The sequence below is a fragment of the Geotrypetes seraphini genome, chromosome 11 (genome assembly GCF_902459505.1).
Source record: "Geotrypetes seraphini chromosome 11, aGeoSer1.1, whole genome shotgun sequence".
NCBI classification, from domain to species: domain Eukaryota; kingdom Metazoa; phylum Chordata; class Amphibia; order Gymnophiona; family Dermophiidae; genus Geotrypetes; species Geotrypetes seraphini.
Genome location: NC_047094.1, coordinates 2,050,642 through 2,077,628, shown reverse-complemented (window position 1 = coordinate 2,077,628; position 26,987 = coordinate 2,050,642). Strand labels below are relative to the sequence as shown.

Here is a 26,987-nt window from a genome sequence, read left to right as displayed (position 1 = left end):
AAGTTTCTTTCCTTGACTTCTTAAAAGACCAGTCTTGCTTCCCCGCACTCCCCCAGACACCCTTACAGCTACACACACCTACTGGCAATTGTCTGGTATGGTTCTCATCTAGGTTGGTTTTGTTCTGCCAATTTTGGGGAACTTTTCAATAGTTGGAGGGTGGCTGTTTGTAGGGGGTAGGTTTTGGTTCTTTCATACAGAAATACTGGATCTCTTAAGGTCTACATGAAACTCTATAGGAGTGATGTCCTTTAACCAGTTCTGTCTTCATCTGCTGATAGAAGGGCATAAACTCATAAGGAAAGAGCAGATAAAAGTTCTCCATCATCTCTAATGGGGCGTATGATGAAGAGCCTCAGTAAATGCAAACAAAAACACTTGCCCACTGTTTGAGAGAAGGTCAGGCCCTGCTGACATGTAGTTCTTCTGCCTTTGCAGAATGGCAGTCCTAATCCATATGGTGTCGGTAATGCTCCAGCACAAGCACGGGGCATGCAGTTGCCTCCAGCACAACCTCTACATTCATCTCAGCTGAATCTTCGTGCACAAGTGCCTCCACCATTACTGTCCCCTCAGGTTGGTCAGTTTAATTATACCTTCTCATTGTTATTTTAAAAATTGTAACCCTCCCCTTTTCCCTCCTGTACCTTGTCTTGCCAATTCAAATTTTTATATGTATGTCGTTTCCCCTGTTTTTTTTTTATTATCCTTGTAAACCGCTTTGGTATTAAAGTGTTATATCGACCTTACCACATGCAGTCTTGTACAGCATGTCCCATCTATAGCACATGATCTGGATTGAAGTAGCTGCAGTCTTCTTTACTGATATTGCAATAATAATATACCCGAGAGTTCTAGGCAGTTTTCAACAGTCATGCATGATGCATACAGTACAAATCATTTAGGCTACAACAAATGTGAGTACATGCAATAATAAAGAATACAACAATTTAAAATAAGATAAAAAAATTTTAAAATTAGACCTATTGAATAAATGTGTTTTTATCTGCTTTCTAAAATCAAGATAGGAGGAAGCTTCTAACACAATTTTAGTAAGCCATGTATTCAGTTTAGCCGCCTGAAAGGAGAGAGTTCTCTCGAGGGACCTCTTGTCGTGAACGGATTTTATAGAAGGGAATGCAAACAAATGTACTCTTCGAGAGCTCTTATTTGTGTGTCTCAAAGTAAAGTGGGGGTAAGATAGGCTGGTAGCATGCCAAAAACAGATACATGAAAACTTAAACAAAACTCTGGATTCCAGTGGCAGCCAATGAAGCTTTTGATAAAAAAGTGTGACATATTCCCATTTTTTTAGACCAAAAATGAGGCAAACAGCCGTATTCTGAACCTCCCTGAATTTTCTAAGAATTTTCTTAAAAGCACCCAGATATATGATATTACAATAGTCAAGAATACTCACGATGGAACATTGAACTAACAAACGAAAAGAAACTTCGTCAAAGTACTTCTTAATAGTACGAAGCTTCCAGAGCACCGAGATACTTTTCTTGAATATTAAATCAGTGTTTTTCCAATGTAAGGTATTTGTCCAAAGTTACTCCCAATATTTTCGAGGATTGGTCGATATTATAATTCAACCCGTTCACATGTATCATTGTATCTTTAATTTTATCATTGGGGGCTGCTAAGAAAAATTTAGTATTTTCTGAATTTAATTTCTTTTTTTTCTCAATTCTTTATTATTTTCAAACTTACAGTAAGTGTTACAATAATTACAACATTTTATACTTCAATATCACACTTAATATATCATTAATATCCATTCCAGAATTAGTTCCCTCTCCCTCCTAAACAATTATAATGCCCAACATATAAAATTTATATAATAAACCTCAGTACATTATATTTAAATTCATTATCCTAACAGATTTCCACCCTTCCCCCCTCCCTGATGTGCTTGTTTATAGGGCAAAATAGTACTTAGATGCTACAATACTTTGCTAATGGCTTCCAAGTCTCTTGAAATTTCTTAAAATTCCCTTTCTGGATGGCTTATGTTCGTTCCATTTTATACCTATGACACAATGAATTCCACCAAAAGCTATAATTAAGCCGGCTCCAATTCTTCCAATTGCTCGTAATTTAATTTCAGTTTAAAAGCAACCATCCAAAGTTCGATCTGATTTGAAATTGATGATAATGAGTTTGTAAACTCGGATGAGAAACAAATCAGAGGGATGACTATAGAAATGTCATCTGCATAAATGTAGAATTTAAGCTTTAGGCTATGTAAAAAATTTCCCAGAGAAACAAGGTGGGGGACAGAGGGGAACCCTGAGGAACTCCACATAGGACAGTGTATCATCCTTAAACACCTGACAGGAACCCTCGGAACCAATTCAGGACATTTCCCGAGATTCCAAACAGTCCAAAAGAATGATATGAGCAACCAAATCGAATGCACTACTTAGATCAAGTTGCAAGATCATAGCACTAGAACCTTGACTGAATAGTCAAACAGAGAAGTACTGGTCATGCAAGATATTGTGCTTCTCCAAATATGGAGTTAGTTTGGCATTTACAACCCCCTCTAATACTCATCGCTTCTGCTTTGTTTACATTCATCCTGCACAGGTTCCCACCTCATTACTGAAGTATGCACCAAACAATGGGGCCCTGAATCCACTGTTTGGGCCTCAGCAAGTAGCCATGCTGAATCAGCTCTCCCAGTTAAACCAGCTTTCTCAGATATCCCAGCTCCAAGTAAGAAGCACAGGAACGTTAACATTTCTTTGCAGCTTGATTGTTTCTCACTAGAAATGTATTTTGCCTGCCATGATAGCTCTGTCTGTACTTGTAAATCCACTCTTCATCTTCAGAGTGTTAGGCTCCTTCATTACCAGCTTAAACTGGTTTTGCAAATTCAAGCAGATTTTCACTTTAATTTTAAGCTGTTTGAAACTGCGAGTTCAAAACTTCTAATCACAATGCCAATTCTTTATTCAGTCATGAGGATGGACCTAACAAAGCTTGAAGAATTTGGCAATATGTGGGCTACAAAAACCCAAAGGAGTCTTACATTATAGGTGGTTACTACTACAAAGTCATAAAGGAGACAGAAAAAACAGGATACCAGGGTGGTGAGCAGAGGGAAGTGGGGTTTCAGCCTACTTCTGAGTAAGGGAAGGAGTGGAATATTGGATATGGTATAGGGACTGTGTGGAAGTAGTGATGGTAGACATACAGGAATTTAAGATTGTAGATTCACAATTGAATCTTCCCATTGAAAAAAGATGAGGGGGAGGAGTAAACACATTTTTTTGTGTCAGAAGTTTTGAGATTAAGAATTAACACCTGGGTGAGAAGGATGGGTGGTTATGGGAATTTTAATTGCTACTTTGCCTTGGGCTTATTTGGTGAGGCATGAGATCAAGTATTATAAAGTAGCTAAAGCTGTATTGATTTAGAAGTAATCAGCTGCTTGAAAATTAGTGCATAAACATGACGCATACAAACCCCAAGCAACAAATTATGCTTCCTTTTTCTTTTTGGTAGAGTAGTTAAGAAAAATGTATTTCTCCCTAATTTTCTGTTATCTTTTCTGTGTCTTAGCGTTTGCTAGGTCAACAACAGAAGGGTCCATGTCCCAGAGGAATGCCTTCTGGGAGTCGCCAGCAAGATCAGCCAGTAAGTGTGAACAGTAAAACCCCTAATTTCACTAAAATACCCTGTTTTCTGCCATATGTGTTCAGTTGAGATAAGGCCAGTAGTGAAGATTCAGCCTCTCATCCCTGCCACAATACCAGATGTAGCATGTAATAAACCAAATTCTAGCCAAGTGATAAACTGGATCCTTGAGAGGAAAATCATTCCAGGACAGAATTCCAAATCCTCAGCTGGGGAAAAAAGAGGTAATGTGCATTTCCATAACATACAAATGTTTTGATGAACTAGACTTCCAACCTCATGGAAGGCCACCACTCCTGTCCAGTACTGCTTAATAGGACATGAAATAAAGTGTACAGTGTGCTTTTAGCATTATATTTTGGGTTTTTTTCTTTTCAGAGTCGACCTTTTGGTATGCAGCAAATGATGCAGCCATCTCGTCAGCATGATCCCAACCTGCTGAAGCCACGTGCGCTCTCTCCACAACCAGCTGTGAAATCCTTCCTGGATAATGTTCTGCCCCATACTGCTCCCGAGCTCCCTAAGGGTCCACTGGCTACCACTGCTTTTAGCAACTTCCCTATAGGTGTGTCTCTAATATTGCTGCCTTTAGAGAAGGAATAATAATTCTATCTATGAATGTGACCAATTGCCCAGCTCATGAGAGTTCTTATGTATCATTGACTTGAGTATTTGCTTTTCAGGTGTGGACATGAGCAGTATTAAGGAACCACAGTCTCGGCTCAGAAAATGGACCACAGTGGACAGTATATCTGTTAACCCTTCGTTGGATCAAAATTCCGGTAAACATGGTAAGTTTCACAAGGGGGGGATGAAGGGGAGACAAAGAGCAATACAACAATAGCAAAAGAATCTGCAGGAAACTGGTGAATTGCTGTGTAACTTATTTATAAATGATCTGGAAACTGGAACCTCAGTTAAGGTGATTAAATTTTACAGATGCCACTAAACTGTTCAAAGTGGTTAAAACGCATTCGGACTGTGAAAAACTGTAGGAAGACCTTAGCAAATTGGAAGACTGGGCATCCAAATGGCAGATGAAATTTAATGTGGACAAATGCTAAGTGATGCACATTGGGAATAAAAATTCAAATCATAGTTACCAGATGCTTGGGGGGATCAGTGCTCAAGAAAAAGATCTGGGGGACATCGTGGACAATATGCTGAAACCTTCCATCCAATGTGTGGCAGCAGCAGCCAAAAGAGCAAATAAGATGCTAGGAATTATTAGAAAAGGGATGGTTAACAAAACTAAAAATGCTATAATGCCTCTGTATCACTCAATGGTGCGACCTCACCTAGAGTATTGCGTTCAGACCTGGTCTCCTTATCTCAAGAAAGATATAGCAACACTAGAAAAAGTTCAAAGAAGAGCAACCAGGATGATAAAGGAGATGGAACTCCTCTCGTATTAGGAAAGACTAAAAAGGTTAGGGCTCTTCAGCTTGGAAAAGAGACAGCTGAGAGGAGATATGACCAAAGTCTACAAAATCCTGAGTGGAGTAGAATGGATACAAGTGGATCGTTTTTTGTTTTTACTGGATCAAGATTTAAAAAGAAACATGATGGCAGGTAAAAGCCAAATGGCCCATTTAGTCTGCCCACCCACAGTAACCATTATCTCTTCCTCTCTTTAAGAGATCCCATGTGCCTATCCCAGGCCCTTTTGAATTCAGACACAGTCTCTGTCTCCACCACCACTTCCGGGAGATTGTTCCACACATCTACCACCCTTTCTGTAAAAAAGTATTTTCTTAGATTACTCCAGAGCCTATCACATCTTAATTTCATCCTATGCTCTCTCTTTTTTTTTTTTTTTTTTTTTTAACTTTTTATTTATAGAATTTTCATTCTTTCAATACATGAATCACATATTATAAAATGTATAATAAAATATATATGTATGTACAAATTCATATCATAGATATTCATCCCTTCCCCTATTAATTGTTTTTCCATTTTTCTTTCATATTAATATCTATATTTCCCACCCTAACCCTATATTACTATTATCAATGTGTTAAGATATCTGATCTCTAGAATAATTAGTCAATGGATCCCATATTTTCTTAAAATTTTTAATATTTCCTTGTTGTAAAGCCAAAATTTTCTCCATTTTGTAAATGTGACATACCGAGTTCCACCAGAATGTATAATTTAGTTTGGTAAAATCTTTCCAATTTTGTGTGATTTGCTGCATGGCAACTCCTGTCAATATTAAAAGTAATTTATTATTATTTGCTGATATTGGACTCTGTGTTCTCATTGCAGTACCGAATAATATGGTATCATATGAGAGTCCTACGTGATTTTCTAGTAATATATTTATTTGGGGCCAAATTAAATTCCAAAAAGCTTTTATACAGGGACAAAAAAAAATTAAATGATCCAATGTCCCTACTTCTATTTTACAATGCCAACATCTATTAGATCTAGTATTATCTATCTTTTGCAAGCGCGTCGGGGTCCATAACACTCTATGTAATAAAAATAACCATGTTTGACTCATAGATGCTGACTTTGTTAATCTTAATCTCCAGGACCAGAATTTTGGCCATTGAGATGCAGAAATTGTCTGTCCAATCTCAATGCTCCAAATATCCCTAAGTCCAGTTTTCTTTTTTTTATTTAGAAATCCATTTATTAATTTATACCATTTTGCGGCTTGGTGACCCAAGAAATCCGTCTGGAAACATAAAACTTGCAAACTATATTGAGTATTGAGAATTTTCCATTCAGGGAACCCTACCTGAATGGCTTGCTTCAATTGCATCCATTTAAAAAATTGTGTTTTATTTAGTCTAAATTTATTTTGCAATTGTGAAAAACTAAGCAAGGAACCTTCTGATATGACGTCATTTAATGTTCTTATTCCTGCAGTTATCCATTGTTTCCAGACGATTTTAAATCCGCCAATTCTGATCCTGGAGTTTACCCATATTGATTGATTTAGGGATTTAGCAATTGGTTCTGGTGTCAGATTATTTATGTATCTTAATGTTTTCCAAGTATTTAATAAGATTCTGTGTTCTTTGTATCTTATAGGCATTGATATAGAAATTAAATGTTCTGGATTTAAAGGGAACAGGAGCCGCCATTCTAAATACAGCCAATCTGGTACATTTTCTAAGAGATCTGGGAGGATCCAATACATACCCTGTCTTAAAATATAGGCTTGATGATACCTATAAAAATTTGGAAAATTTACCCCCCCTTCCATAATTGGTCTTTGTAATGATACTAAAGTGATTCTTGGTCTTTTCCCACACCAAACAAATTTTGTAAGAATATTGTTAAGTTTTTTATAAAATGACCCCTGAAAAAATATTGGAATCATACTCATTTGGTAACAAACCACAGGCAATACCATCATTTTAATTGTTTGAATTCTTCCCCACCAAGAAAGATGTAATGGATTCCATTGCTCACACATTTCTGTTATTTTTTTCAATAAAAGTTTTTCATTCTCTTTGACTGTGTCTTCAATTGTATTTTTGATCATAATTCCTAAGTATTTTATTCCATCCTCTTTCCAAATAAATGAATATGGATCAAATAATCCTTTGGTACAATGAACATTAATTGGGAGGATTTCAGATTTATTCCAATTAATTTTATATCCAGAAAATGTACCGTATTTTTCTATTAAATTAAGCATACATGGAATAGTAATTTCCGGTTCTCTTAAATATAATAATATATCATCTGCATATGCAGATAATTTAAATTCAAAACTGGTAAATGAGATTCCCTTTATTTCCCTAGTTTTTTTTATTGCAATTAATAAAGGTTCTAGGACAACATCAAAAAGTAATGGAGACAAAGGGCATCCTTGTCTAACTCCCCTATGCAAGTTGAATTTAGTTGATAAATTATTGTTAATATATAATCTTGCTCCAGGAGAGCTATACAATGTCTGAATCATTTTAATAAAACCGGATCCTATACCAAACCAATGTAAAGCTTGATATATAAAATTCCATTCCACTCTATCAAAAGCTTTTTCTGCATCTAAAGAAATTAAAAAAACTGGATCATTTATATTTTTTGCTAAATTTAATGAGTGGAATGCAAGTCTAGTATTGTCTGATGAATGTCTTTTAGCAATAAATCCTGTTTGATGTACATCAATAATGAAAGGAAGAGCTTTTGCCAATCTTAATGCTAATACTTTAGCCATTAATTTATTATCCACATTTAATAATGAAATAGGCCTGTAATTTGAAACCAGAGTAGGATCTTTGTTTGGTTTTGGTAAGACTATAATTATCGATTCTGCCATAGTACCAGATATATTTTCATTCTTTATTTGATATTGAAACAAATTTAACAGATATGGTAATATGATATTTTGGAATGATTTATAAAATTCAACAGTATAACCATCTCCACCTGGAGCGGATCCAACTCTAAGAGACTTCAATGCTGTTTCTATTTCTTTTAAAGATATAGGTTCTTCTAAACTTCCTTTTATATGATCCGGAATATTCGGTCCAATAAAAGAATTTAAGAAAGTTAATCCGTCTTGTTCTTTATTTTTATAAGAATTAGAAGTGTATAATTCCTTGTAAAAATCAAGAAATTGTGTTATAATATCTTTTGTGTTGGTATGTGTGTTACCTTGTATATCTTTAATTGCAATAATCTTAGATTTTCTTTTCTTTGCTTTAAGAAAATTTGCTAATAATTTTCCTGCTTTATTTGAATTGCCATAATATTGTACTTGTTTATTGAAAATATCTTTCCTCACAATTTGAGAAGAAATCTCATTATATTTAACTTTTACTTTTAACAACTCTTGTAATGTATTGTTTTCCCATTTTGTAATTAATTTATTTTCTAAAATTTTTATTTGTTTTTCCATATCTTCATATTGTTTTTTAAGTTGTTTTTTAATAAAAGCTGAATATGAAATTATATTTCCTCTCATTGTTGCTTTAAAAGCATCCCATAAAATTTCTATATTAATGTCATCAGAAGTATTAAATTGAAAGAATTCTTGCATTTTTGCTTTAAGATCTTCTAAGAATTTCGAGTCTGCTAATAAATCATTATTAAATCTCCATATTGAATTAAATTGATCATTATTGTAATTCTGAAGGTTAATCCACACACCAGCATGGTCTGAAATTATAATGGGATCAATTACTGCTTTTGATACATGCTGCGCTATGTTATTATTTACAAATATATAATCAATTCTTGAAAAAGATTTATGGACTTGAGAACAAAAAGAATATTCCCGATCATTAAAATGAAGGATACGCCATATATCTATTAAATTACAAGATTGTATTAAATTATCTAGTCCTAAAGATTTTATGATTTTACTTGGTTTTTTGTCTATAATTGGATCCATTACAGCATTGAAATCTCCAGCTACTACTAAGTTAGAAGTAGCCAGTGGTAGTAATATCTGTTGAATTTGATTGAAAAACTCCTTTTGATTTGAATTAGGAGCATAAAGATTAAATAAATCAAGGGTTGTACTTCTCAAATCCATTTTAATATGTACCCATCTTCCTGAAGGATCAAAATTTATTAATTTAAAGTTTGCAGTGCATTTCTTATTTATCAGGATCGCTACCCCAGCCTTTTTTCCTAAAGCAGGTGAATAGAAACATTTTGATATCCAACCCCCTGTTAACTTCCTAGATTCATTATCTGAGAGATGAGTCTCTTGTATAATGTATATATCGGCGTTTTGCTTATGGAGAAATCCTAATAATTTGTTTCTTTTGATAGGATGATTTAAACCATTGACATTAATTGTATATATTTTAATATCCATTTAAAATTTTAGAACTATTTTGATTTAAATGTAATATAAGTTTTACGATCAGATATCCATACATTGTAACAATATAATTTCCCATTCCCATTTCCCCTCTCCTCCCATCCCACCCTCCCTCCCCCCTAATTAATAGCAGTGCACACTTGGCAACACACATATTAGATCGGTATCAAAAAACACTCCCTGAAAGTCCAAATCTGTTAAGATTCACAAATAAGTCATATATATTATAGTAGTTTTAAAGATAATTAATATTTTCCTTGACATTTCATATTTCTATAAATCCGGTTGAGATTTTATGTTAATATAGACTTTAAATTAATTTATTATTCTATTATTCAATACACTCTTATTTTAATCTAAATCTAATAAATCATATAATATAGATTATATTTTAAGTTCCCTTCTATGGTTCCTGTATATCAAATTATATGTTCCATTACTATTTTTGACCTTAATTTAAATCTTATGTAAATATATTTAATTTTATAAATTTAAAAATATCACATTGTATAATCATATTATACTTATATATATTAAAATGAAATAATCTTTCATTATGTCAAACCCAATCATATACTGTTTTCTATAATATTAATCTTTAAAAACATGAAAAGATTAAAAGATATATAAGGTATAGGTTAAGTATGCGACAAAAAAAAAAAAAAAAAAAATTATATTCCAGAGCTCCCCCCCTTCAAACGCAGAAGTCTCTTTTATTCTTATATCGTGCTCTTTATTTACTAATATTTAATGTTCAGTACTTCCTTCTTCGTAGAAAATCATTCCTTCTTCTTTCACCGCCTCTTTGTATTTTTATATCCAGTTCAATATTCTTATCACATTTTGTTGTATTCCAGGTGATTTCTATTTTTCTTCGTCGTTCAATTTTAAGATATAAGTTGGTCTTTGTTTCTGTTCCATTCATATTTTATTTTAATAGTTTGTTATACAGTGAAGTAATTCTTTAATATCCATTCGAGAAATAACATCTCCTATTTATAATTCCTCTTTCCGGTTTCGTGAAGTCTTCTTATTCGCAGATTCTTTCGCATTGATGTCTGGGATTTGTAGTATTTGTAGTATTAAAGAATAGTAAAGATGTTGAAATACTGATTATCTTTTCAATTTGCTTGAGGGGTTAAATTAGTCACATGCATATAGTTCAAATAGTCTTACTGCTATTTTAAAGGAAGGAAGCTCCATCCTACAATCAATTCGCATACAGTTTTTCCTAATATTAAAAATTATAATTGAGATCAATAGAATTCAGCTGATGCCTTAACTGTTTCATTCCATTATGGAATACTTAGCCAGACCATATCATTAGCATAAAGAACGTTGAAGTGTAATTTTGAATAAGGTTAAAAACATTCTAAATCGTTGCTATGGGTAAACAATATTATTTTAATAAGTGTATATCATAAAATAAAATAAAAGTTTTTCCAGTTAAAATAATATAACATATAATAAAGAGAAATTAAGGTGACATTGGTAATTCTTGGCTTTGTATAAATTTTTGTAGCTCTTCTGCATTGTCAAAAGTTAAAGTTTTATCTGCAATAGTTACTTTCATATTAGCCGGGTATACTATACCAAACTTTGCTCCCATTTCTCTTAGTTGTGGTCTCAAGTCCAGGAGCTTTTTTCTTTTGATCGCCGTACTTTTTGCAAAGTCTGGAACAAAATGAATGCGGGCATCTTGAAATTGTAATCCTTTATTTTGTTTTGCAAGTTGAAAAATTTCTATCACCTGCTGGTGGCGCAACAGTTTAAAGATCAGTGGCCTCGGTCCTTGATACCTTCCTGATCTTTTTGTAGGCACTCTATGTGCTCTTTCAATCTCTATGGGGTACTTGGTTTTTAGAGGAAGTAGTTTAGGTAGTAAATTTTCTATAAATGCCACCGGATTTCCTTTCTCTGCTCCTTCCGGGAGACCAATCAGACGAATATTACCCCTTCTTTCACGATTCGATTGATCCTCCAAATCTTTAGTAAGCAAATCAATTTTCTTTTTTTCATTTATGTTGTTAGAAATTTCTTTTTCAGCTGTTATTAATCTTTCTTCCATGTCATTGCACTTTAACTCCATTAAATCCATTTTTTTATTTAACGTGGATACATCTTCAGTTAAATTGTTAACTTTTTTAGTAAGAAGTAAAAGCATTTCTTTGATTTCTTTCAATTCTTTCATTACTTCTGGATCTCCTGTTTTTGATCCTATTTCTTGTTCAGGCTTTGCTCTCTTGCTGCTTCCCGAGACCGCAAAATCATTTTTATTTTGTTTTCCTGAAGCCATCGCGTTTTTTTCTTTATTTATCATTAAATAATTCTTAAATCTCCACTTTTAGTAACTTTTTTTTTTCTTTCAAGGACTTTTTTCAGGGAGCTCTTCTGTTAGCCGACCTTCCTCATGCGTGTCCAAGCCACGCCCCATCCTATGCTCTCTCATTGCAGTTTCCTTTGAAATGAAAGAGACTTGATTCCTGCGCATTTACATTACATAGGTATTTATTTAAACGTCGCTTATCATATCTCCCCTCTCCTGTCTTTCCTCCAAAGTATGCAGATTGAAATCTTTAAATCTGTCCCTATACATCTTATGACGAAGACCACCTTGATTTTAGTAGCCTTCCTCTGGACTGACTCCATCCTTTTTATATCTTTTTGAAGTTGCAGCCTACAGAATTGGACACAATACTATTCTAAATGAGGTCTCACCAAAGTCTTATACAGGGGCATCAATACCTCCTTTTTCCTACTAGCCATACCTCTCCCTATGCAACCTAGCATCCTTCTATCTTTCGCTGTCGCCTTTTCAACCTGTTTGGCCACCTTAAGATCATCAAATACAATCACACCCAAGTCCTGCTCTTCTGTCATGCACATAAGTTCTTCACCCCCTAAACCAGGGGGTCTCAAAGTCCCTCCTTGAGGGCCACAATCCAATCAGGTTTTCAGGATTTCCCCAATGAATATGCATGAGATCAATATGCATGCACTGCTTTCAATGCATATTCATTGGGGAAATCCTGAAAACCCGACTGGATTGCGGCCCTCAAGGAGGTTCTTTGAGATCCCTGCTCTAAACTACCATTCGCTCTGGTTTTTGCAGCCCAAATGCATGACCTTGCATTTCTTAGCATTAAATTTTAGCTGCCAAATTTCAGACCATTCTTCAAGCTTCGCTAGGTCTTCATGTTATTCACACCATCCGGCGTGTCTACTCTGTTGCAGATTTTGGTATCATCCACAAAGAGGCAAATCTTTCTCGACAACTCTTCAGCAATATTGTTTATAAAAATGTTAAAAAGAACAGGTCCAAGAACAGAACCTTGAGGCACACCACTGGTAACATCCCTTTCCTCAGAGTGATCTGCATTGATCACTACCCTCTGTCGCCTTCCACTCAACCAGTTCCTGAGCCAGCCCATCTCTTTGGGACCCATCCTGAGGGCACTCAGTTTATTTATTAGATGACTGAGTGGAACACTGTCAAAGGCTTTGCTAAAATCTAAATACACCACTTCTAGCCCACATCCTCTATCCAATTCTCTGGTCACCCAGTCAAAGAAATTGATCAGATTTATCTGACAAGACCTACCTCTAGGGAATCCATGTTGCCTCCAGTTCTTTAATCAACAGGATTCCAGAAACTTCAGAGTTCTCTGTTTTAAAAGCGTTTACATTAATTTGCTTACCACAGAAGTAAGGACATAAGCAGTGCCTCTGCTGGGTCAGACCAGAGATCCATCCCGCCCAGCAGTCCGCTCATGCGGAAGCCCATTCAGGTCAAGGACCTGCATAGTAATTCTCTATCAGTAATCCTCAATCCATTTTTCCTGCAGGAAATCATCCACTCCTCTATCTATACCCTTCATTCCCCTTATCCTTCAGGAATTCATCCAAACCCTTCTTGAAACCCTGTAGCGTACTCTGTCGTATCACACCCTCTGGAAGTGCATTCCAAGTCTCCACCACCCTCTGGGTGAAGAAGAACTTCCTAGTATTGGTTCTGAATCTGTCCCCTCTTAACTTTTCTGAATGCCCCCTCGTTCTTGTATTTTTTGAAATTTTGAAAAATCTGTCCCTCTCCACTTTCTCCATGCCTTTCATGATCTTACTGGCCTCTAATTCCCTACTTCTTCCTTACTAGAGAATGACATGGGAAAAAAATTTGTCCCCGTCACCGCCCCGTCCCTGAACCACTGTCCCGTCCTCGCGACCATTGTCCCCGCCCCATCCCCACGACTACTATCCCCGCAGCATCAATACAACCCTCAGTACTGCAATATTTAGCTTATTCCTTCCTTATAAATCAAAGTTCTGGCTGCTGAACTAGAGAGATGTTCAGCTGGCAGGGCTTTGTTTATAAATTTTTATCAACACAACTAATATACTACTTTATCCTAAAAAAAAAAGATAATAAATATAAATTTTTTTTTTCTTCCCTTCTTGTTTGCTTTCTGCTTTCCTCATCTTCTCATTCAATTCCTTCCATCCACTATCTGTCTTCTCTCTGCGTCTTCCATTTGCTCCGTTACTCTGCCTCTCCCTACACCCCCGCCCCCAATTGGTCTGGCACCCATCTTCTTCCTTCTGCTCCCCCCATAGTCTGGCATCTCTGTCTTCTTCCCTTCCAGCAACTTCTCTCCACTCTCTGTTCCCCATTTCCCTTCAGCGCCTTCTCCCCACTTTCTGTTCCCCATTTCCCTTCAGCGTCTGTTCCTCTCCTTTTCACCACCACCCTTCCCTCTCGCCACCTCACCGCCCTTTGGCACCCCTCGCGTGGTCCGAGCATCTTCCTCCCTCCCTCTTACCTTCGGCGCGTTTTAAGTTTAGAGTAACTTGTTGAAAGCCGCCAGAACCTACGTGCAGTTGTGTGCGTATGTGGGCAGAAGTTTCTACTCTAACGCAGCCGGAAGTTGTGTCAGAGGAGAAGCTTCCGCCCACAGACGCACGCGACTACATGTAAGCACTGGCGGCTTTCAACAGGTTACTCAAACTTAAAACGCACCACGAAGGTAAGGGGGAGGGAGGAAGATAAATAGATTATCCAAGGACAAGCAGGAAGCCTATTCTCACATGTGGGTGATGTCATCCACAGAGCTCAGATGCGGAAAGCCTCGCAAGCAGACTTACTTGTAGAAACGTTTCGAGTCTGCCGCATCATGCATGTGCGAGTGCCTTCCCGCCCAGCAGAAGGCGAGTCTCCTCAGTTCTCAGTTTACCACGGAGCCGAGAAGTCTGTCTTGACGCTCTTCGTGAAACTTCATTGCTTCGTGCCTTCTCTTCACTGCGGTTTGTCTTAGTTCTTTTGTGAATCACTGTGTTCATTTCTTTATTTTCTGTTAAAAAAAAAAGACTTTCATTTTTTCGTTGACTGACTTGCGGGGCAGGTCGCTCGCTTGCTGCAGGCTTTGACTTCGCAGCGGCTATCTTGCCTTCTATGTTTCGGCTTCAAGAAGTGTAGCCAGTGCCAGCATTCGATTTCCCTTATGGACCCACACTGCTGGTGTCTTAAGTGGCTCAGTCCTGACCATAGTTTGAAGTCGTGCCCGCGCTGTGCTACTCCTCAATCTCAAGCCCTTAAACGTCATCGAGTTCAATTGAAAAAGCTGTTCAGGATGGACTCTTCGGCTACACCTTCGACCTCGGGTCCTGACACGGTCCAGACTTCAGCTGCTACCATAAATTATTAAAGTAGTTAAATAAATTATAATAGAGAATTTAAGGTATATGATATTGGGCCAATGATGAAGAGCCATGTAATTCTCCCTGCTAAAAGTCTTTGCTAAGCGGTGGAGTGGTGGGTCTGACTGGAATTTGATGGTTAAAGTTTAAATATTATTGTCCTAGATAAAATTTCAGTCTGAACCATCAACTACTTGAGCTACACGGCACTATGGCAGGTGTTTTTGCACTTACCACTAGTCACCCATCGCAATGGGAGAAAGGGGGGGAGATTGACTTGGGTGTACGTCTAAGGTGTGTATGTTGGTGTGATTGGATTGTGTTGTGTGGTGAGCTTGGAGAATTCCCATAAATGGAGAGTTGTTTAGGAGAGGATTTCTTTTCTTCACATGAAACTGAGGGGTCGATTAGGTACATTGGGATGACTCTCTTGCCCACTCTCCGCATCTGAGGATATTTGGAGCGTTCACTATTTTAATATTTTACTTGTTCTGGGGGCCAGCTATCTCTTGTCATGGTGTTATGGTGGCATCATGGCATAGGGTTGACAAGAGATGCTGGACTCTTTGTCTTTCCTGTGTCTTTTCACAGCTGTTGGTGGAGAATGTACTATTGTTGTTGTTATTCATTATATTTGCCTTCATTCTGTGTACTTGTGTTTTGGTATCTGGGTTGTTCTTGTTCTCCTGTTGAACCCTTGCTAATAAAAATGATTTATTTTTTTTTTAATTTTATTTATTGATTTTTCATTCTTACAGCAATTGAATTATACATATTATAATTAATTATTACATGACATTTGTAACTTCAATCAATACATCATGTCATAAGTAATAAATCCCTCCCCTTTTTTCATTTCCTATTTCCAAAAAATATACAATTCCCAACCCATCCCTATATACCTACTACCAATGTGCTATGAAATCTGATCATTAGAATAATTAGTCAATGGTTCCCAAATTTTCTTGAAATTGTGAAGATTCCCTTGTTGTAACGCTAACACTTTTTCCATTTTGTATATATGACAGACAGAGTTCCACCAGAATGTATAATTTAATTTGGTATAATCCTTCCAATTTTGAGTAATTTGTTGCATGGCGACCCCTGTCAATATTAATAGTAGTTTGTTATTATTTGCTGAAATCGGACTCTGAGTTCTCATTGCAGTACCAAATAATATGGTATCATATGAGAGTCCTACATGATTTTCTAGTAATTTATTAATTTGGGGCCAAATTAATTTCCAAAAGGCATTTTACACAGGGTCAAAAAAAAATTAAATGATCTAAAGTCCCAACTTCTATTCTACAATGCCAGCCTCTATTGGATCTAGTACTATCTATCTTTTGTAGGTGCGTAGGGGTCTATAACACTCTATATAACAAAAACATCCATGTTTGACTCATAGATGCTGACCTTGTAGACCTTAAGTTTCAAGTTTATTTGTTCTTAATGAATCGCCTATTTAAATTGCTAGGTGATGTACAACATAATAAAATATACAGATACAATATTGGTGTTAACATATAAAATAACTTTTGTTATGGGTTAAAACTTACAAGAGTTGTGTGGGTAAGTGGGGCAAAAGTTACAATGTTTGGATAGGAGAGAAGGAAAAACATAAAAGGAAAGAACAAAAAAGGGGGGGGTAGTTTTAGCTGCTTAAGTAAAAATCGATAATTAATATGCTAGGAATCATAAGCATCTTTAAAGAGAAATGTTTTTAGAGTTTTTTAAAATAAGGTTAAATCTTTTAATTCTCTAATATATTGGGGTAACAGATTCCACGATTGGGGGGCCATAACTGAAAACATATCGTGCCGTCTAATTCCTATAACTTTCATTGAGGGAACGGAAAGAAGATTATGAGACGTCGAGCGGAGAGACCGTGTCGTGCTGTAAGGGATTAGCCACCTGTTGATAAATTGTGGTTCATTAAAACTCAAGGCTTTAAAAACTAAAAACAGTAATTTAAAAGTAATACGATGGCTTACCCGAAGCCAATGGGATTTAATCAACAGGGGGGTAACATGATCAAATTTTTTTTGCATTGTAGATCAGTTTCAGTTTTGTATCAATTGCAGCCTTCTTTTTTTTTTTTGAGTAATGTTAAGAAGGAGAGAGTTACAATAGTCTATTCTGGATATTATTAAAGAATGAATTAGGATATTAATAGATTTAGGCTGTAGGAATTTGGTGAGTGAGCGAATTAAATGCAATTTATAAAAACATGCTTTGACAATATTGCTAACATGGTCATGATAGGTAAATTAATCTCCAGGACCAAAATCGTGGCCATTGAGAAGCAGAAATTGTCTGTCCAATCTCAGTACTCCAAATATCCCTAAGTCCAGTTTTCTTTTTTTTAATTTAAAAATCCATATAACAATTTATACCATTTTGCAGCTTGGTGTCCCCAAAAATCCGCCTGGAAACATAGAACCTGCAGACTATATTGAGTATTAAGATCTTTCCATTCAGGGAACCCTGCCTGAATGGCCTGCTTCAATTGCATCCATTTAAAATATTGTGTTTTATTTAAGCCAAATTTATGTTGCAATTGTGAAAAACTAAGCAGTGATCCTTCTGAAATGACATCATTCAATGTCCGTATACCTGCAATTATCCATTGTTTCCAGACGATCTTAAATCCGCCAATCTTGATCCTGGAGTTTACCCAGATAGATTGATTTAGTGATTTAGCAATTGGCTCTGGTGATAGACTACTAATATATCTTAAGGTCTTCCAAGTATCCAGTAAAATTCTGTTATCTTTATATTTCCTAGGCAATTTTATACTAAGTAGATGTTCTAAATGTAATGGGATTCTAAATATAACCAATCCGGTACATTCTCCATGAGATCTGGGAGGATCCAATGCATACCCTGTCTTAGAATATAGGCTTGATGGTACCTATAAAAATTTGGAAAATTTACCCCTCCCTCCACAATTGGTCTTTGTAATGACACTAAAGCAATTCTGGCTCTTTTCCCAAACCAAACAAATTTTGTAAGAACATTGTTTAATTTTTTATAAAATGACCCCTGAAAAAATATTGGTATCATACTCATTTGATAACAAACCACAGGCAATATCATTATTTTAATTGTTTGAACTCTTCCCCACCAAGAGAGATGTAAAGGATTCCATTGCGCGCACATTTCTGTTATTTTTCTTAATAAAAGCTTTTCATTTTCTTTGACTGTCTCTTCAATTGTATTTTTGTTAATAATTCCTAAGTATTTTAAACCTTCATCTTTCCAGATAAATGAATATGAATCAAATAGTCCTTTGGTACAATGAACATTAATTGGAAGAACTTCAGATTTACTCCAGTTAATTTTATATCCAGAAAATTTACCGAATTTCTGTAAAAGATTAAGTAAACATGGAATAGTATTCCCCGGTTCTCTTAAGTATAATAAAATATCATCTGCATAAGCAGAAAGTTTAAATTCCCAGTTGGAGTATGGGATTCCCTTTATCTCCTTAGTTTGATTAATTGCTATTAATAAGGGTTCCAGAACAACATCAAAAAGTAAGGGGGACAAAGGACATCCTTGTCTAACTCCCCTACGCAAGTTAAATCTATCTGATAAATTATTATTAATATATAATCTTGCACCAGGAGAGCTATACAATGTCGGAATCATTTTAATAAAACCGGGGCCTATACCAAACCATTCCAAGCTTGATACATGAAACTCCATTCCACTCTATCAAAAGCTTTTTCTGCATCTAAAGACACTAGAAAAGCTGGATCATTAATATTTTTTGCTAAATTTAAAGAGTGAAATGCTAGTCATAGAAACATAGAAACATAGAAAAAGACGGCAGAAAAGGGCTATAGCCCACCAAGTCTGCCCACTCCAAATACCCGCCCTCTGATTTCACTCCCCTAGGGATCCCCTGTGAATATCCCACCTTCTCTTAAAGTCCGACACGCTGTTGGCCTCAATCACCTGCAGTGGGAGTTTGTTCCAATGATCCACCACTCTTTCAGTGAAGAAGTATTTTCTGGAGTCGCTATGGAACTTCCCTCCCCTGATTTTTAGCGGATGCCCCCTGGTGTTCGAGGGTCCCATGAGGTAGAAGATATCTTCTTCCGACTCGATACGGCCCGTGATGTACTTAAACGTTTCAATCATATCACCCCTCTCTCTTCGTTCCTCAAGTGAGTACAGCCTCAGTTTATTCAGTCTTTCTTCATACGTGAGATCTTTGAGCCCCCAGACCATCTTTGTGGCCATTCGCTGAACCGACTCGATTCTCTGCACATCCTTCCGGTAGTGAGGTCTCCAGAATTGAACGCAGTACTCCAAGTGAGGGCTCACCATGGTCCTGTACAGCGGCATCATAACTTCAGGTCTCCTGCTGACAAAACCTCTACGAATACAACCCATCATTTGCCTTGCCTTGGAGGTAGCTTTCTCCACTTGATTTGCAACCTTCATGTTATCACTAATGATCACCCCTAGATCTCGTTCCGTCGTGGTCCTGGCCAAGGTCTCACCATTTAGTATGTAAGTTCTGTGCGGGTTTTTCTTTCCCAGGTGCATTACCTTACACTTTTTAGCATTGAAGCCTAGCTGCCATGTTGCTGACCACCGTTCCAGCAGCAGTAGATCCTGTGTCATATTATCAGGCATGGTGTTTTTACCTACTATGTTGCAAAGTTTGGCGTCGTCGGCGAACAGTGATACCCTTCCTCTAAGTCCTTGGGTCATATCTCTTATGAATAGGTTGAATAGAATCGGGCCCAAGACCGACCCCTGCGGCACTCCACTGATCACGCCTGACATTTTGGACGGGGTACCGTTTACCACCACCCTCTGAAGTCTACCACTCAGCCAATCCTCAACCCATGTAGTTAGAGTGTCCCCTAATCCTATCGACTTCAGCTTGTTCAATAACCTGTGTGGGACGCTATCAAAAGCTTTACTGAAGTCTAGATATACCACATCCAATGACTCTCCGGCATCCAATTGTCTAGTAACCCAGTCGAAAAAGCTGATTAGGTTAGATTGGCAGGATCTGCCCTGGGTGAATCCGTGCTGGTGGGGATCACGTAGGTTTTCCTCGTCTAGGATTGTATCAATATTTTGTTTAATCAGTGTTTCCATGAGCTTGCACACTATAGATGTGAGACTCACCGGTCTGTAGTTTGCCGTCTCTGTTCTGCAGCCCTTTTTGTGGAGTGGGATAACGTTGGCGGTTTTCCAGTCCAAGGGGACTCTTCCTGTGCGTAGGGAAAGATTGAAAAGAACAGATAGTGGTTCTGCCAGGACTTCTCTCAATTCCCTGAGCACTCTGGGATGTAGGTTGTCCGGTCCCATGGCTTTGTTCACCTTGAGTCTTGATAGTTCGTAGTAGACGCTACTGGGCGTAAACTCGAAGTCCAGAAACGGGTCATTCTGGCTGTCTCCCATCTGAAGCTGTGGACCAGCTCCCGGCGCTTCACAGGTGAAGACTGAGCAGAAGTATTCGTTTAGTAATTCTGCCTTGGCAGAATCTGATTCTACAAGGTTACCGTCCGATTTCTTCAGGCGTTCTATCCCATCTTTGTTTCTTTTCCTGTGACTAATATAGCTGAAGAAGGATTTATCCCCTTTCTTAATGTTCCGTGCTAGATCTTCTTCCATTTTGAGTTTGGCCTCCCTGACTGCTATTTTGACAGCTTTTGACCTGTCCAGATAGTCTTTTTCCGCCTCTTGTTTTCCTAAATGTTTGTAGGTGATAAATGCTTCTTTTTTCTTTTTAACGAGGTCCGAAATTTCTGCGCTGAACCATTGGGGTCTTTTGTTCCTCCTGCGCTTACTTACTGTTCTTATGTAGCGGTTTGTTGCTTCGTGTAGGGTGGACTTCAGAGTCAACCACATATCCTCTACATTGTTAGGTTGTGCTTGTTTTTGCATCTCCTGATCGACAAAAATTCCCATGCGGTCGAAGTCTGTGCCTCTAAAGTTGAGAACCCTCGTTGCTGTGTTTGACCTTGAGAAACCTTTCTTAAGGTTAAGCCATACCATATTATGGTCGCTGGAGGCCAGTGTGTCTCCAACTGAGACATCTGAGACGCTATCTCCGTTGGTGAGTACCAGGTCCAGTATCGTTTGGTCCCTGGTGGGCTCCAACACCATTTGCTTGAGTCGTGCACCCTTTATGGAGTTCAGAATTCTTTTACTGCCACTCGTAGTCGCGGAGAGTGTGTTCCAATCTGCATCGGGCATGTTGAAGTCCCCTAACAACACTGTGTCTCCCCGTAGAGTGATGTTCTCTATGTCCTCTATCAGTTCTAAGTCTTTGTCTTCTTGTTGTTTCGGAGGTCTGTATATCACACCAAGATATAGGCATTTTTCATTTCCTCTGGCCAGATTCACCCAGAGGGATTCCCCAGTGTATCTAATATCCGTAATTCTGGTAGTTTTGATGTTATCCTTAGTGTATAGTGCTACCCCTCCCCCTAACTTGCCCTCTCTGTCGCGACGTAGTAGGTTGTAGCCTGGTATAACCATATCCCACCCATGTGAGTCCGTGAACCAGGTTTCTGATATTGCTACCACGTCTAGGTCAGCGTTTATTATCTCAGTCTCTAATTCTAGAATTTTATTGCCCAAGCTGTGTGCATTGACGTACATAGTCCTCCATATCTGTGAAGAGATTCCCTTTTGGGTTAGAGTGACTCCTAAATTTTTATTGATAATTCCCTTTAAATTATCGTGGATAGCATGGGTACTTACCTTAGACTTAGAAGTCTAGTATTATTTGATGAATGTCTTTTAGCAATAAATCCTGTTTGGTGTACATCAATAATAAAAGGAAGAGTTTTTGCCAATCTTATTGCTAATACTTTAGCAATCAATTTACCACCTACATTTAATAAAGAAATAGGCCTGTAATTTGAAACCAAGGTAGGATCCCTGTTTGGTTTTGGTAAGACAATAATTACTGAATCAGCCATAGTACCTGATATATTCTCATTATTCATTTGATACTGATACAAATTTAATAGATATGGTAAAATAATATTTTGAAATGATTTATAAAATTCAACAGTATAACCATCACCACCCGGAGCGGATCCAACTCTAAGAGACTTCAATGCTGATTCTATTTCTTTTAAAGATATAGGCTCTTCTAAACTTCTTTTTATATGATCCGGAACATTTGGCCCAATAAATGAATTTAAGAAATTTAATCCATCTTGTTCTTTATTTTCATAAGATTCAGAGAATATAAATCTTTATAAAAATCAAGAAACTGTGTTAAAATATCTTTAGTGGTAGTGTGTGTATTGCCTTGTGTATCTTTAATTGCAATAATCTTAGATTTCCTTTTTTTTGCTTTAAGAAAATTTGCTAATAATCTTCCAGCTTTGTTTGAATTACCATAGAATTGAACTTGCCTATAGAATATATCTTTCCTCACAAATTGAGAAGAAATCTCATTATATTTAACTTTTACTTTTAATAACTCTTGTAATGTATTATTTTCCCATTACTCAATTAATTTATTTTCTAATACTGTAATTTGTTTTTCCATATCAACAAATTGTTTTTTAAGTTGTTTTTTAATAAATGCTGAATATGAAATAATATTTCCTCTCATTGTTGCTTTAAAAGCGTCCCACAAAATCTCAGCATTAATATTATCCGAATTATTAATTTGAAAAAATTCATTCATCTTTAATTTAAGATCTTCCAGGAAGTTCGAATCCGCAAGTAAAGCATTATCAAATCTCCAAATTGAATTAAAATATACTATATCATCATTCTGAAAGTCAATCCACACACCAGCATGGTCTGAAATTACAATGGGATCAATAACTGCTTTTAACACACGCTGCGCTATATTATTAGACACAAATATATAATCAATTCGTGAAAAAGATTTGTGGACCTGAGAACAAAAAGAAAATTCCTGATAATTAAAATGAAGAATACACCATATATCAACTAAATCACAAGATTGAACCAAATTATCTAAACCTAACAATTTCATAATTCTACTTGGTCTCTTATCCAAAATTGGATCCATTACAGCATTGAAATCTCCTGCTACGACTAAATTAGAAGCAGCCAGTGGTAACAGTAATTGTTGAACTTGTTTAAAAAAACTCCATTTGATTCGAATTAGGAGCATATAAATTAAATAAATCCAGGGTTGTATTTCCCAGAACCATTTTGATATGCACCCATCTTCCTAAAGGATCATAATTTATTAATTTAAAATCAGCATTACACTTCCTATTTATCAGAACAGCAACCCCAGCTTTTTTCCCCACAGCAGGTGTAAATAAACATTTAGAAATCCAACCCCCAGATAACTTCTTAGATTCAATCTCAGAAAGATGCGTCTCTTGAATGAAATATATGTCCGCACTCTGCTTCTTTAGAAACGCTAACATTTTCTTTCTCTTAATAGATGATTCAAACCATTGACATTAATAGAATAAATTTTTATATCCATCTATTTTATAATTATACTTTGGCATATACTTCTTGATAATATACATGACCAGATCTCAGCACATTTATTAGATATATTTCCATTCTCATCCCCTCTCCCCTTTCCCATTCCCCCCATCCCTTCCCCCCCCAAAAAATAAAATAATATTGAAACACTTCAATTTTTACAGTTCTTCCAATTTCATTTCTCATAAATACATTGTTCATCTGAACCCCCTTCCCTCCCTTTACTTTCCCTCCCCTCCCCCCCACAATCATAGTCTGACCTGGAACACACATTGGTATAGCAGACCCTAAATCCCCTCCCCCAGGCAACTAATATCCCTCCATATTAATTTAACATATCCCAAAATTCATAAATTTAAATATTTAATTATTTTATCTATATATATTCAATCATTCAATTAATATTTCTTGATATTAATATTAATAAATTCATTTTAACATTCTTACATAAATTCTCTTCATAGAATACAAAATAAATATCTACTTAAAGTAAAAATATTCATATAAATTAGTTAGTATCCTAAAATTCATTACCCCTTAATTATCCCTTCTTTTTTTTAAAAATAAAACCCAATTCCCTAGACTTATCCCTTTATTTAATAAATTCTTGTCATTCATATCAATTAATATCTATATGAATATATGATAATAATAAAACTCATATTTAAATTAATTCCTAAAAAAATATAAACATATCCTCACATTCAAAATAATATATTTCCTACCTCAATATTATTTTAACATATCTCAAATTCAACTTTAATTCCATGTATTTAAATATTCATTATTTAATTTAGATAAATTCATTCATACAGTTAATATATCTTGATAATGGCAACTAACCAATTCATTTTAAACATTTTTATGTAAAATCATTCATAATAAATTCAATATAAATAAATATTTGAATAAAATAGGTATCTTCATATCAATTAATAAAAACTCTAAAATTATTTCCTTTTTTATTAATTATCCCTTTTTTAAATACCCATTTCCCTATATTTATCTCCTTATTTAATCAATTATTGTCATTCATATCAGTTATTAGTTGCATAAATATATATAGCTGTAATAACTCTCATAGATAAATTAATTTCTTAGTAAATTAAGAATATATCATTTCATTCAATATATTATAATACTTAATCAAAAAACCCTCAAATGCATTAAAAATAACTTGTTCCAACATCAATCATCTTCCTCTTTTATCTTCTTTTCTTTTTTTTCCTCCCTTTTTTCTTTTTCCTCCTTCAAAATGAGTCTTCTCCATTTTCTCTTTTTCTTTAAACATATATTCCTTCATGTAGACATTGGTTCCTCTTGTGATAGAAACTTTAAGTTTTGCAGGATCTTGAAAATACAAGGACTTAGTCCCACTAGACACTCTCATTGTTGATGGATAGTACAAGCCATACATGTATCCTTTTTCTTTTAACTGCTGCCTCAGCGTAAGAAACTGCTTCCTTATGTTTGCAGTGTGTTTTGCAAAATCTGGGACCAACATCAATTTAGACCCTTTATAATTTAAATTTTTATTCGCTTTTGCTACTTTCAAGATTTCCAAAGCTTGCTGGAATCTTAAAACTTTAAAAATCAAGGGTCTGGGGCCATTCTGGTTTACTGATCTTTTTGAAGGGATTCTATGTGCCCGTTCGATTTCCAACGGCCACTTCAAGTTTAACTGTAACAGTTTAGGTAATAAGTTCTCTAAAAACTGTATAGTGTCTCCCCCTTCAAGATTTTCAGCTAATCCAAGCACTCTTATGTTCTTTCTCTTTCCCCGATTTTCCAAATCTATCAGCTGATTTTTTAAGATTTCTACAGCTTGTCTTTCATTTTGTGTGACAACTTCCAGCAGTTCGACTCTCTCTTCAATCGCTGACATCCTCTGCCTTTCAGTCTGGATCTCCTGCTTCAGACTTAGTACTTCCTCTTTGACTTCCGATATTTTACCAGCGTTGTCAGTCAGCATCAACTTAATTTTAAACAGCTCTGCCATTATATCCGCTTTATCCGAGTACTCCTCAGTTTCTAGCGGGATCGGCACACTTGACGGCGACACCGGAGTAACCTTTGATCTTTTCGCCGAAACACCCGAAGTACACGGCTTCTCCGACTTCCCCTGTCTTGTTGTTGCCATTTCCGACGCTGTTTTTATTTATTTATAACGCGGATGAGCGAGTCAAACCAACTTTTTTCTTTCAATTAGTTGTCTGGGTTCAGGGAGCACCACGGTTATGCCACCATTTTGCGCGCGCCAAGCCACGCCCCCCCCCCCCCCCAAAAAAAAAAATGATTTTTTTTTTTTTTTAAAGTAAGACTTCCCCTTTTTTAAATATATTCTCAATGTCTACTATTAAATCAGGTCTGTATAGCACACCAGTGTAAATATATTCTCCATTCCCTCTTTCCAAATGGATCCACAGTGCCTCTTCCTTGCCCTGCAGATCCTGTGATCACCACTATATACAAGTCCTCTGCTTCCATCACAGCTTCTAGATCCAAAATCTTGTTTCCCATACTTCGAGCATATACTGCTTTCCAGACATTGCCCCCCTTTCCCATCTGTGTAGAGGTATTAAGTTATTTACTTACCTGAGGGCTTATACTCACCTTCGAGCTTTGATCACATTGCCCCATCACTTCTAGTTTAAAGCCCTCTTCAGTAAATTAGCCAGCCTGCTGGTGAAGACACTTCTTCCCATCTTTGATAGATGCACACCATCCCTGCACTGCAGCCCTTGGAAAATCATTCCATGATCCAGGAAGTCAAAACGTTCTCGACGACACCAACCACGTAGCCACCCATTCATCTCCAGGATGCAAGCTTCTTTACCCTGGCCTTTATTCTTGACAGGGAGGATAGGCGAGAGTTCCACCTGCGCACCTGATTGTTTCACCTTCTCTCTGAGCCACAAAGTCACTTTTGACATGTTTGCAGGGGTACCCGGATGAGCAGCATAGGATAGTAGTCATCAGACTTGATGAGTCTTGGCAAGCTCTCCGTAACATCTTGGATTTTGGCACCAGGCAGACAGCATACCTCTCGTGACAGCATGTCTGGTCTGCAGATGGATGCTTCTGTCCCTCCTTTCTTCTAGGGTATACTTATTCAGGGCTTCCATTCTCTCTGCAATACATCTTCTGGCGTAAACCTCCTACCCTTGTCGTCACCTTCCTTTGGACTGCTTCAAGTCTTCTTATATCTTGAAAATTGAACCCAATACTCCCAAGTGGGGCCTCACCATCCACCTGTACAGGGGCATCAACACCTTCTTTCTTCTACTGGTCATGCCTCTCTCTATACAGCCCAGCATCCTTCTGGCAACAGCCACCGCTTTGTCACACTGTTTCTTTGCCTTTAGATCTTCGGACACTA

General features: G+C 36.6%; 1 protein-coding gene across 7 annotated transcripts in view; it reads left to right on the top strand.

Annotated features, from left to right (window-relative positions):
- The window catches only part of TNRC6A (trinucleotide repeat containing adaptor 6A), a 331,359-nt gene that overhangs the window by 242,054 nt on the left and 62,318 nt on the right, over positions 1-26,987 (top strand). For all 7 annotated transcript variants that reach the window (XM_033914459.1, XM_033914462.1, XM_033914457.1 and 4 more), the window contains 5 exons: positions 439-576; positions 2,596-2,724; positions 3,574-3,648; positions 4,027-4,213; positions 4,332-4,439. In XM_033914459.1, coding sequence (XP_033770350.1) covers positions 439-576; positions 2,596-2,724; positions 3,574-3,648; positions 4,027-4,213; positions 4,332-4,439 — 637 coding nt within the window. The remainder of the gene's footprint in view (positions 1-438; positions 577-2,595; positions 2,725-3,573; positions 3,649-4,026; positions 4,214-4,331; positions 4,440-26,987) is intronic.